General features: G+C 45.7%; 2 protein-coding genes across 6 annotated transcripts in view; one reads left to right on the plus strand and one right to left on the minus strand.

Annotated features, from left to right (window-relative positions):
• Window positions 1-13687, minus strand: part of DOCK2 (dedicator of cytokinesis 2) — a 405461-nt gene that overhangs the window by 183122 nt on the left and 208652 nt on the right. The window lies entirely within an intron of this gene.
• The window catches only part of FAM196B (family with sequence similarity 196 member B), a 118185-nt gene that overhangs the window by 86883 nt on the left and 17615 nt on the right, over window positions 1-13687 (plus strand). The window contains exons 2-3 of one of the 2 annotated variants that reach the window (XM_021076637.1): window positions 9850-12104; window positions 13254-13328. In XM_021076637.1, the coding sequence (XP_020932296.1) occupies window positions 10759-12104; window positions 13254-13328 (1421 nt within the window). In that variant the 5' untranslated portion in view covers window positions 9850-10758. Of the gene's footprint in view, window positions 1-9838; window positions 12105-13253; window positions 13329-13687 lie in introns of those variants that run through there. The other variant, XM_021076638.1, reaches the window with a different exon arrangement.

Genomic DNA, 13687 nt, shown 5'->3' on the forward strand with positions numbered 1-13687 from the left:
GAGATTACCAAGTATAAACTCAGACTAATGACGACAGAAACAGTCAGCTGCCACAAGACCAAAAGAGGTGGTGCTGACATGGGGGAGGTGTTTCCTGCCTTCTTCTGCTGTAACTGACCCCCCCCCCCCATGTTGAAACAGGAAGTATGGTACCTCCACGTTGAAAAAGAACATAGAAGTGGCCTAGGCCAACTCTGTTCCCTACCAATGAATCCATTTAATAATGCAAATCATTGGCTGTCCAGCTTCTTGCTTGCTTTCCTAGACTTGAGTTGATGGAGGAGCCTGAGACATAACCACTCAACCCTGTGCCCCTGCTTCCATGTGACACAGAGTTAATCCTCTGATGATAAATACAAAAGGGTCCAGATTCTTCTGCATGTCTGAGCAGGCAGCTCTTCCAGTATCCAGCTCCCAGGAAGAATAAATCAAATTCTTTAAAGTTCAAAGAGTATAACCTTAAAAGTGGTAAGAAAACCTCCCCAGTGATGCAGTGAAATAGAAATGCAGTGAGAGAGATCAAAAAAACTTTCTGGAAAAAATTCAAAATGCTGAGTATAGAGATATATCAGACTACTGCTCTTTCCTCTATGCGAAGAAGCTGGAAGGAGTGACCAGCAAATGCATTTAATGGTAGTAAAACTTCTGCCCTGGAGGGAGCAAGTTGGAGGTGACCTTTCAGATGCAGCAACAGGAGCAGCCAGTGCCTCTAGCCAGGGAGTGTGGACAGGAGAACTGTCCCTTCAGGGCAGTACCCTAAGGTTTGTAGAAGAAGCAATTGCAAGAGATACTGAGTTCCCATCCTTGACACTGAATAGCCAAAGGAATGAATCACTGACCCACAAGCTCTTCTTAAAGATGCAGGGCGGAATGCGAAGGCAAGAGAATGAAGGGGCTGGCTGGAGAGGAAGAAGAGAAGAGAAAGACACAAGGATGAGGAGGCAGAGCGTGACAAAGACGATGCCTGAGAGGTGGCAGGGCAAAGCAAGTTGGGTAGGAGCTGGACAGAGAAATCAGGAGGAGAAGTGCAGGAGGAAAGAGAAAAGAAGGAAACGGGGAGACAGAAGAGGGGAATGAACAGAGAGAGCAGAGAAAACAGAGGAGGATGGCCCCGCTGGACGTGTGACAGTTTCTTTCTGAAGCTAGGTTGTGTGTTCACAGCACTTGCTGTGTTCACTGTACTCTCCTCTGTGCTGTTTGCAGGCCTGAGACATTTTATAATTAAAAAAAAAAATAGAACAGGAGGGAGAAGAGGAAGCAGGAAGAGATGGCAACCCTACCTTCCCTGGTTTCTTTGGCAAATGTAATCAGAGGGCTGGGGCAGTAGAAGGGGAATAGGAAGCTGGCCTTCTGCACCAGGTCTGGTTCTAAATGAGGTGCCTGACCCTGAATGGGGTGGAAGCCACGGTCCCTCCACCTCACTGCGGCACTGGAGAACAGAGGCCCAGACTTGACATCCAGGTGCACTCCTGCCTTCAACTCAGTGTCACCTGAACCGTTCAACGGACCTTCCCTGGGCGCCTGCTCTTTGCCAGGGACCATTCTGGGGACCCTGTTCTTCTTGAGGACTTTACCCGTAGAGGAGAGTTGCTCAGAGACTGAGTTTCCCCTTCTATAGAAGGAAAGGGTTTGTCTCGGGTTTCAAACTGGGCTTGCTTGGAGCCCCAGGACTCCAGGGCGTGGCTCAGAGTGACTGCAGAAGCACTGCATGCCCCACTTTTTCTAGACCAGCTTGGCTTTATTCTGTCTTAGATATTGGGGTTAGGCTTTAGCTTGGCTTTGAAAATACAATTCAGGAGTTCCCGTCGTGGCGCAGTGGTTAACGAATCCGACTAGGAACCATGAGGTTGCGGGTTCGATCCCTGCCCTTGCTCAGTGGGTTAACGATCCGGTGTTGCCGTGAGCTATGGTGTAGGTTGCAGACGCGGCTCGGATCCTGCATTGCTGTGGCTCTGGCGTAGGCCGGTAGCTACAGCTCCGATTCAACCCCTAGCCTGGGAACCTCCATATGCTGCGGGAGCGGCCCAAGAAATAGCAACAACAACAACAACAAAAGACAAAAGACAAAAAAAAAAAAAAAAAAGAAAATACAATTCAATGAAACACATTGAATGAGATGCTCCTCAAAGATCTTCAGCTCCTCTGTTCTATTTCTAAGAATGTATGTTCCTTGACGACTCTAACTATAATATAGAATTCATTTCCTCATTCCTTCAAAATGTCTATTGCGTTTCCTCAATAAAGGAGGACAGAGACAGACAAATCAACAAATAAATCAACCAGCTAATAGAACAGGGCACAGATGTCCAGAGGGACATGGAGGATGGAGGGGAGGTTAGGGAAGGCCTCTTGGAGAGGCCCTCCCTGGAGCTGAGGCTTTATGGGCAGAAAGACCAGCCTTGGAAAAATCTGGGGGAAGAGCAGCCCAGACAAAAGAAACAGCCAGTGTGAAGATCAGATGATGAGAATGAATCTGGCATGTCCTGGCCTGGGGACCCAGGTCATAGAAAGCAAGAGGACAGGCATATCAGATGATATGGGGTCAGGAAGGTAGGCGAGGCCAGATGATTAGGATATTGCAGATTTTGTAGAGTTCAGATTTCAATTTAAATTCTGTAGGCTGCCTTCGGAGGGTTTCAAAGAGGGGCCCGATGTGATCTGATTAAATTTCATAAAGATCACTCTGGCTGCTGTGTGGAAAATGGATGGGAAAGGGGGCAAGAACGGAGACCTCTCTTTCAGTGGTATGGATGAGAGATGATGGAGACCTGGTATAAATAGCAGAAATTGTGAGAAAAGGTCAGGGACGGCACAGTGAAAAATGAGAAAAAAGATTTCATGATCATTCCACATCTAATTTCTTTCTAGACTCCAAATATATGAGTTTTGATCTTAAAATCTCCTTTTGTGCTTAATTCTGGCTCCAAGCACATCTGTGCTTAGTAGATTCAGATGATAAAAAGAAAGCCAGTTCCCTTTGACTTCTTGACCATTTGGCAGAAAGAGTAGATTAAGGCAGACCCAAAATATTTATTAGCCCTTTGTTTCTTATTGAGAAAGCTGCTGGGGCAATTTTCAAATTGGAAAGACAAACAAAGGCTTGGACTGCCAACATTAACTCTTTGCTTTCAAATATGTGCAGTCATGCTTGCCAATAGATTTGACCAAGCAATTAACTGGATTCATATGGAAGGGAATGAAAACTTTGATGGAAGAACCCCAATTCCCAGGGGTGAGAGATCAGATCCCACAAACTCAGCTCTGTGCCTCATATTTTGGAGGATATAAAAGGACTATAAGACATAGTCCTATCCTTTCAGGCTGCATCTTCCAGTTGAGGAAATATGACCAGCACATAAGATGGTTAGACAGTTGTTTGGCTAAATGGAGTGGGAGCATCACGGGGTCTCCACTAGAGCCCTGAGGCTAGCCTCAAGGGGTCTGGGTTCCATATCCACCTCTGTGACTTAGGACAGGCCATCTAACTCTCCTGCGTCTGATTCTTCCTCTTTGAAACAAGGGCAATGTTTCCCAACATTCTTAGGAGGGATTACACGGGATTGAAAATGCTTTGTAAATGGTAAAGTGTGGTAGAACTAGTAAGGATTATTATTACTGACTAAGCACAGAAGAAGGGAGATGGTGATGCGTCAGTAAATGGAGCCTTCTCTGAAAAACAGGAAATCACAAATGCCTCCTGCCCAAAACCCATCCATCAGGGACTCCCCTTTGCCAAGAGCTGGGGTTGGCAAACCATGCCCCACTCCCCAGGCCATATGTCTTCCATCGTCTGTTTTATAAATTTAAGTTTTATTGGAATACAGACACAGCCATTTGTTGACATATTGTCTATGACTGCTTTCTTGCCACAACGGCAGAGTTGAATAGTTGCAGCAGAAATCTTATGGCTGGTGAAGCTGAAAATATTTACTAACTGGCTCTTTACAGAAAAAACTGCTGACTCATGGCCAAAGGATAAAGTCCAAACCCCACTTGAAATGTAAAGCACTTCTGGAGCACCTTGAAACAGCAAGACTTGGATACATGTAATGAACCAAGTATCTTCCTCCAAGTCGTCCCCAACTCTGGACCACTTTCCAGGGACTAATTCCATGAGAAGCAGTGTTACCAGGTCCCTACTTAGTGCTCCAATAGGGCTCAGGTCTTCTCTTTGTAATCTCCACAATGTTGATCACAGTGCCTGTGTCATAACAGGTCCTCAATAAAGTTTAACCAAATTAAATCTGAGTCGTAAATAGAGCAAGCGCAACATAGTAAGGGATACAGTTCATTCATCACCGTGACCTATTGATAATATATCACTATAATAAATCATTGAAAGGAAAAGCAAGTTGGAAGTGAATTAATTCATTTGCTCTTAATTAATTAGCTATACGAATATTTATTCCATTCTAACTATAAAACAATTTAATCAATATAAGACGCTAAGACAAATGAAATAACATGGGATTATATCCATTCCTTTGAGAAGAATTTGCTTAACACTTGCTCTGTGTCAAGCTAGTGATAAAGATCCGGGGTTTGAGAGGACTGTGACCACTTTCCACTCTCAAGGAGCTTGCAGTCTGATTGAAGAGGCTGAATGTCATCAGATAATCACTGTGCAGGGAGACAAAGGCAATATAAATATGGTACACAAATACAGAGGTGGCACAGAGATGGGCAGGATTTCTGGGAAGGCCATTCTTGGATGTTCCCTCCCGTAAATTTACCTATGGTTCACTCTCCCAAGAGAAAGCAGAGGGGCCCAGACCATTCACATGAGCTCATGGTCTCCGGTTGGGTTCTATATTGACTATGCCCATCACTGTACATAGGTTATCTCATGCAATCCTCACACCAAAACTATGTAGTTTCCTGAAGGCCAAGTCAGTTGCTCCAGGTTAACAGTCAAAAAGTGGAAATTCTAGCCCAAGTCAACCAAATGCTCCACTGTGTAGCCTAAATATACACCAGAGAAGAGGCCTGGCGATCTCTTCCAGAGAAAGTCTAAAGTTTAAGGCCTACAGAGATAATATTAAGTGCTTCTGTACCTACTAGGTAGACACCGATTTCATGAGGAACATCTGATGTGGACCGAAGGCATGGCTGGAACATAAAGAGCTTGTTTGTGTTCAATAAGTTAAAAATCAAGGGAGGAGGGAATGAAGTGTTGCAAAGATCAGCAATGACCTCCCCAAGCCACTGCGTGTGAAATGGGTGGCTGCAAGCACCTCTAGGGAGCAATTCTGGACTCTGGCCAGAGTATTCATTAAGTCCTAACTACCAGGATCCAGGGAGCTCCCTATCAATTCATGGCCAGCTGGGAGCCTGTGAGGCCTACAGAGAGAGGGTCCCTGGTGTCTGGTGCAGAGGTCATGGTGGGCATTAAGGGCAAAAGAACTGAAATATCAATGCGCAGGGTTTTTTTAAGTGGAAATGTTTACATTTGCTAAGCTTGTTAGGACATAGGAGTTTCCATATTAGCTTAATTGTTCACATTGTCACTTTCAATTTTTCATTCCTGACCTGTACCAAATGAGTATAAAACCAACAAACACATGGAAAATGCCCAATCTTGAATTCCATAATGAGAACAATGAGAAACATTTTTTCTTCCATATTATTGGCAATGATTAAAACAAAAATCAGAAACTGACCAAATACAGTGACAAGGAGGCTCTGGGGAAAAGGCCTTCTCAAAAAGAACAGACTGGGGACACCCATCCTCACTCTCTTTTTCACTATTTGTGTGGCATTAAAAAAAAAGGTCTTCTCATGCAGTAATAGTGGGGTTGCCCATTAGCAGAACTTTCTGGAAATAAAAGAGGTAATGCCAACAAAATGTAAAATCCCTGGGTACTTGAATCTACTAACTCTTCTTCCACAAATTTATTCCAAGAAAATCATTAGACAAGTGCTCCAAGATTCACATAGCAAAAAGTGCTATTTACAGGATTATTCGTAATACTTATTTAGAAATAACCAAATGTTTAGACACAACCTAAATATCCATAAAAGGAAGTTAACTGAATAGATCATGGTGTAACGAGACAACGCAGGGCTATTAGCCTACTTAAAAGGATGGTGTGAGTCTAAGTGCTATAATGTGGAACTTTTTCCATGTTGATCAGGAACAAAGAAACAGGTTTCTATAAACCTGCATGTGTATATAACGTGCAAGATATGAATGTGTAAATGTTGCACAGTAAGGTGCTTAGAATGAGTTTCACCAAACTGTTGGTGCATGGTGGCTCCTTCTGGGTGGTGAGGTATCAGATGATTTTTTTTCCTTTCCTTTTAATTTATCTACACTATTTGTGTTTTTGTTTGTTTTGTTTTTTTGTTTTTTGTTTTTTGAGGCTGCACCCGCTGCATATGGAGGTTCCCAGGCTAGAGAACCAATAGGAGCTACAGCTGCTGGCCTACACCACAGCTCACAGCAATGCCGGATCCTTAACCCACTGAGCAAGGCCAGGGATTGAACCTGCAACCTCATGGTTCCTAGTTGGATTCATTTCCACTGCACCACGACGGGAACCCCCATTTATCTACACTATTTGAATTTATACAATGATCATGTAATATCTTTAAAAACAGAAAACATATCTGTTTTAAAGATCAAAAGAAATATCTCAAGGGTATATGCATTACCTAGAGAAAAAGCAGGGCCCAAACCAGAATAATGGCTGAGTTTCACAAGGAAAATGTAGAGGGATGTTGAAACCTGCCTAACAGCCTTACAGAAGACTAGTCCTTTCCTAGTTCTGGAGAAGGCAGGAAATCCCAGTGGTTAGGAGCTAATGCTGCAGGGTTAGTCCTTGGGTTCACCGGCTAAGTGACTGGGAACAAATTACCTAACCTTCTATGCCTCGGTTTCCTCAGCTACAAAATGTGTGACTTACAGCACCTGCCTCCACGACTATCATGAGAATTAAGGACAAAACTAAATGAACACCTGCAACAGTGCCGGACACATAATCAATGGTCACAAAACATTAATTCTTATGAAAACCGGCTTTAGACAATCGTACCCTAAGTGCATTAACTCTCCCAGGATAAAGCACTAATGAGCAGTTAAGGAGAGGGAGAAGGTAGAGGATGATGAGGCAAAGAAATCCACCAAAGTGGACAGAGAGCATGTAGAAGAAGCACCACCTGCAGTTTTTTCAGAGCAGGCAGAGTTACTCCAGGTGCAGAGAAAGGGTAGGGTCTGGGGGAACTCTTGCCTCACCTGTCTAAAAAGCAGGGCTGGCCTCTGAGAGCTGCATCGTCCTGTCACTCTAGGGAGATGGCCTGGATGGTGACGGGTTCCCCTGTCATTCTGCACCACAACCCCAAACAACTCTACTTTTAAAATCAGTCTCATGTTTCAACAACTGCAAATTTTTGGATCTGAAAGAATCCCCTCCTTCTGGGACCAAATCCTCTCTGTGTCATCCTCTCCATATCGTCAGTAAGTCTGCCTGTCACCTGCAGTGACAGCCCACTACCTAATCTCCTAGTCCATAATAATGATTTCTATTAATAGCAGCAAATATGTACTAAAAACATTACCGAGCACTCTGTTAGCACTTGGCAGTGAATCCATGGCCTTCTCTGCATGACTCCTGTTTTGCAGAATGAGCCATTACAACCTAGGAGTCAATTGCCTAAAACCACCCAGCCCATACCTTTAACCGTTGTGCTGCAGAGCTCTCCAGCATCCACCACAAGGAAAACCGGCTGCAAATGGTAACGTGGGTATTAACAGCAATAGCAAGCCCACACTCATTGGTTACTCTGTGCTGAGCTCTGTGCTGAGGGCTTTGCATGCACTGTCTCAATACTTCTCCCATCGGACCCGTGCATCTGTGAGTGTCTGCTATAAGTGCCATCCCCCACTTTACAGGAGGAAAAAACAAGGCTGGGAGAGAATAAGCATTATCTAAAATCCTTAAGCCAGTAAGGAACACAGGTTTGAACTCAGGTCTAAGGTGCACTCACAATGTGTGGAGTAGTTGAGGGGCCTCATGACGTTAACAACTCATTAGCACTGGATGAATCCTTTTCTCTTTCAGGCCTGCCACTCCCTGTCCCAGCCCCACTGGGGTAGGTCGTCCCTCTCAAGGCAGTCGGTCCAGGGCAGGGAAAACTGAAATTGCCATGGGCACTGTCCAGTAATTCCCAGGGAAAGCAGAACACTGAGAAACAAGGCTTAAAGCTGCACCCACAAGGCAGGCACCGTAGCAACAGGCTGGAGAATGTTTGGGGGAGCAAAGCACTCATGCTTAGAGAAGCCAGAGGTAGGTAGAGGCCTACCTACCTTCATGATAAGGCCAAATGCCACAGACAGAATACTACCTTAAGGGCACCTAAATACTTGAGGACTATTTTATCACTTGCGTTTTCTTTCGAAACATTTTGGTCAACCAAGTAGGCTTCCAACTTGCCTCATCCCACTACCGTGGGATCCCTCAGACTTGCAGCAAACAGGTTCACTTTGCCATGGCCAGGCCAGGGGGCACTCTCCTCTGCTTGTCCAGACCCACATAGGTCTTCAAATTCTGTTCTCAAATCACTGATATCACCTGCCCTGAATACCAGGAAGATCCCAAAGGGGCAAAGCTATAACCTCCTGGGTAAGAACCCAGACTCTGGAATCAGAGACTCCTGGGTTCACATCTCAGGTCCTCCACTGGGCACTTACCCTCTCTGAGCCTCAGTTTCCTCATCAGTCCAATAAGGATTATAATACCTCACAGTTTGTTTGTTGTGAGGATTAAATGAGATAATGCAATATTGGAAAAGCAATGGAGCACAGAGGTTAAGCGCACAGGCTCTGGGGCCAAACTGTTTAAGTTCAGACCCTGGCCCTATCATTAGCTGTGTGTCCTTGGGCCTCAGCATATTCAACTGTTAAATGGGGATAATCAGAGTATCCACCGCTATAGGGTAGGGATGAATGAGTTATGGCTTGGAAAGCACTTAGAACAGCACCTGGTACGTTAGTGAGGCCTCGATAAGTGAGAGTTGTTATGATTAATGCATGTAAAAGCACACAGCATAGTAAAAATCAGTGTTCAGTAAATGACAACTGTTATTATGACAAGGTACACTTTCCATGGAGAATCTTACGCACATTTATCTCCTGGAAAGCAGTTTAAAAATGAAGACTATTAGCAGAAATCTTGTCCTGCAGTAAATGTTTCGGTCCTAGCAGAGAGAATTCACCACCCTATTGCCCTGGCAAGACACTCTAGGATGCCCATCCCCTATTCTCAGGCTCTCCTTTGCTGCAGTCAGCCATCCACTCTTTCAACAAATGCTCCTTCAGCAGTCACAGTGAGCCTAAAGGAAGGCTAGAAATAGCCAAGCAGTTAAAAAAAATAAAAGAACTCCAGCTCCTGCCACCCTGGAGCTTACAGGATGGTGGGGGAGATACACATTAAATAAATACCTACACATATGATTATTTAGGGACAGTGGCGATTTGCTTTATGAAGAATGTGGTAAGAAAGTATAATGGGGTCCTGATGTGCTCTAGCACCAGAGGTGTATATGAAGGAAGAGTCATTAGAACGATTTCAAGAGAAAGGGACATTTAAGCTGGGACTTCATGGATGAACAGGAGTTGGCTAGAGGATGCTTGAGAATGGAAAAAGGAAACAATCCAGACACAGAGGCAGTTTGTTCCGAGGCCCTGGAGCCATAAGGTGACTGGCTCGCTAGGGGAACAGACACAAGGGCAGTGGGTCACCCCTAGACCATCCACTCAAAAGCCCTCAGTTGGGAGATTGGAATGGAGAGAGAAACCCAGGTCCACAGGAACTGTGTTCTCAGTTTCAACCGTTGTCTCTTCCCTTTCAGACGCCGCTCACCTACTGGCAAAGACTGCCAGGTCCCAGACTCCCACCCTGAGGCCAAGCAAACGCAGTTCTTGGCTCAAATACCCAGAGGGTGCACATGTGGCTCACTTTTCCCACATGCGAACTTCAGCCTCAGCCAAGATGCCACGCCTTTGCCCTCTGAATGCCCTCGGATGTCTCCATCCCGTTCTGATCCCGCCACACTGGGTTTTGTGAGGCTATTTAAGAAGATAAGTTTCCCTCATTGAAGAAAAGGGAAACAGCATGAAAGAAAACAGTGGCCCCAGAGGAGGAATATGTGATTGACGGAAATGGGGACGTTCCCTTAGAAGCATCATGTATCATTAAAGAAGCCAAGCCCCAAGTCATTTATTTCTCTGCCTGTTTACATGCAATGGAAAGAAGATGTGTTTAAGTTTCCTGTAGTTTTACACTGGAAATTGATGCTCCCGGAAAGGAAGCCGTGTGTTCCAGACGTGGCGGGTTTCTTTTGGAATTCACACATTGAGAGTCTGGCGCTATCCCCTAAAGGGCACTTTTGTTGCCTTTTTGTTCAAGACAGCAAGCTTCTTCCAGGATCAGAACCATCTGCCAGCCTTCCTTGATAAACAGCCCACCAGCTCTCGTGGTAGATTAGGTGTTTAATAATTAGCCTAACTCCTTGTTTATCGAAGTGGCAATTATCACTGCAATGGCATAATATTTTAACTGCACGGGAAACATTACGGAGAAGCCCCAAGTGAAACCTGTCTGGGAATGGCTGACAGAGCTGCCCATGCTCAGAGGAGAGGACCACTCCATCCTGGCTGACAGATCGCCATGCCTGAGATGCCATCATTTGAGGCTGCTCCAAAGACCTAACGGAATGTGCCCGGCAGTGTATGGTCTCAATCCTTTTAAGTGAGGCTCAATGGCCCAGCAAAATATGAAAGTGAGGCCTGTGCTTCTGAAGCGCAACAGCCTTGAGTCGGTGGAGCTGGTGAAGCAACCTCACCACCGCAGGAGCAAATCTCAGCAGGTACGATTTAAGGAAGATGGCACCAGTAAGACTCCACCTGGCCTAGCGGAGGTTGACGTCCAAACCTCTGAGGACCTGGCTGTAACGGGCAAGGCTCAGGTCTCCAGGCACCATCACCTCCCTACCTACTCACTCTCCTTCCCCAGGTCCCAGAAGGCAGGGGGCTTTCAGAACATCGCGATCCAAACCTCCCCCAGTCTCAGGAAGCATTTCCCAGTTTTCAAAAGGAAGAGACTCACAGCCAGCAAGTCCCTGGTAGAAATGCCGACAGCATCCCAAAGTGCCATCCAGGTCAATGGAAACCTCTCTGAACAGGACATCGTGTACTCTGACCTTGCTTACTTAAGGCTGGCTCAGCATCTTGAGGATGGGCCTCAAAGGGTCAAGGTGTCCCACTCGTTTCTCCCTAGAATGTCCAAGGTGCAAAGCAATGGGCCTGTGAGCATATGCTTGGAAGCAGGGACATGGAGAGCCTCAGAGAAAGCAACAGCCGCCATTCAGGTCCCAGATGATATTTATCATAGTCCTATCTGGGCAGGTAGAGAGTCCACTTTCAGTCCAGACAGGTCTGTTGATGTTAGCAACTCGCTTCCCCCTTTGGCTGACACGTGTCCAGGTGATGGGAGGAGAGTACCACCATCAGATTCAGAAAGACCTCCCTCCTGCTTAAATGCCACCAGTGGTGCCAACCACACACCTGGCACGGGGAAACTTAAACCCGAATTGCTTTTGCCCAAAGACAACTCTGATGACAAAGACCTGGGCCCACTGTCATCTCGGTCAAAGGAAACGTGTGTTCCCTTGCATCCACGGACTCACAGCTCCCCTTCACCAGGCTCTCACAGTCAGCCAGCCCAACCAGGGGGCGCTTCAGACTGTTCTCCATCAAGTAACATTCACCAGGATCTGCAGTCACTCAAAACTAACAGTGAGTCAAAATCTGCCCCTGTGTGTCAGGAGCAGACAGCAAAGAACCCCATGCAGTCAGACACCCCGGAGTTTCAAAACTGTCCAGGAAGCAATCGACTCCCGTCCCCTCCTCCACAGAAGGAGATCAAACATCAGACCACCAGGGAGACTGGTGGGATTAACCGAGTTCACCTGGCACAGGGGGAACTCTGCGACCTCCAGGGCAGGCTGCAATCCGTGGAGGAATCTCTGCATTCCAACCAAGAGAAAATTAAAGTCCTTTTGAATGTAATTCAAGACTTGGAGAAAGCCCGAGCTCTCACAGAAGGGTAAGGTGGATTTTTTTTTTTTTTTTTAATTAGGTTAAGTCATGTGCCAGGATAGGGGCAGAGAGAGAGAGAGAGAGAGAGAGAGCGCGTGAGAGAGCGCATTGGTTAGTAAAATGTCTCCAAAACATTTGAGATTCTGCTGTTCCTCAAGATCATAATCAACAGTCTCCCTTTGTTCTGACGGGTTTCATTTGGTTCCAGGCTTTGGTGGATTTCCAAGGTGATCTGTTTTCATTTCCAATTGTCAACAGACTGGAGAAAGGGGGCAATGAAGCAGCAGGGTCAAAAGTCATTTCTATTAAGATATGGGTCCAGCTGATAAATGATGGGGAAATGATAGCATGCAGTTTCCTCCCTACCCCATCCTTGTAGCAAGTTGCTGCACATGCACAGCATTTTAGCTATTTGTGCGTTTGTCACAGAGGACTTGAGGTGACCACTAAGCGTACTATTGACCTTCCCTTCTACTGACCACTCTGAAGGCATGGTCCGGTCCATCACAGACGAGCTAAATAGGAACTTAAATGAGATCTCAATTCTGCAAAGAGAAAAAAGTCAGAAAATGCTTTCCCAGGTGAATCAGCATCCATCGGGGGAGGGGAAGGCAGTTATTTGCTTAGGTGTGGAATGCCCTTCCCTTGAAACAATGCGCTCTAAGGACCGAGAAGAAGGAATGGCCAAAGCTAATCAATGAAAGGGTAGGAGAGGGAAGACGTAATTAACAGACATTTGCTGATATGAATCCGAATCAACATTGCCTTATAGGAGAGAAGCACTATGATGATCCAGAGAAATGCACTGATCTAAGGGGCTGGGAGTTTGAATCATCTCCCTCTACTCATTTGCAAAGTCCCTTGGTTTCCCCACCTATTACGTAGGGTAAGAATAACTTGCCCATCTTATGGGATTGTTGGTCAGCATGAAGAAAACTTCAGTTGTGAAAGTGCTTAAACATGTATAAAGCCCTCTAGAAATGTGAGGTTCTATGAATACAGGTCTTCTGTGTCTTTATTTATAATGGCCATGCAACTTCAGACTTTGGTATCCAAGAGACGGGCCATGCTGTCCATAGAGAATGAGTTAGTAGCATGTATGCATCCCATGGGGCTTTTGCCTGTGGATTTATCTAGCAAATGCTCTATCTTGCAGGCGCAACTTTTATCGAACTGGCCAAGACCTCAACAATTGCAGTACCTGCCAGAACACAGCGTGCATCATATACAGGTACCTGGCCACAATGAGTCCTGCTCTGTAGAGCATGGAAGCTGTGCGGTCCACAGAACATTGTCGTAAACTTTCTTAGATGCAGAAAGTCAAGAGAAGGGCAAAGATAGGAGGCTTTTGAATACCTGAGACATAAAAAACAAGGTGCTTCACTATGAAATGTTAACATCTGGTTCCAAGGCAAGCCTTGCTTTGTGTCCTCACAATGATGTCTGTGAGCAAATCCTTTTGAGATCAGCATTCCCCCTCCCCCGCCCTTACTAAGTACAGACACCTTGCTAAGCTCTGCATGCCCATTTGCATCTCATTTCACGGTAGACCTCATGAGGTAGGTGTTAATGTTCTGGAAGTTCAGCCAT

Source organism: Sus scrofa, chromosome 16 (assembly GCF_000003025.6).
Source record: "Sus scrofa isolate TJ Tabasco breed Duroc chromosome 16, Sscrofa11.1, whole genome shotgun sequence".
Lineage (NCBI taxonomy): Eukaryota > Metazoa > Chordata > Mammalia > Artiodactyla > Suidae > Sus > Sus scrofa.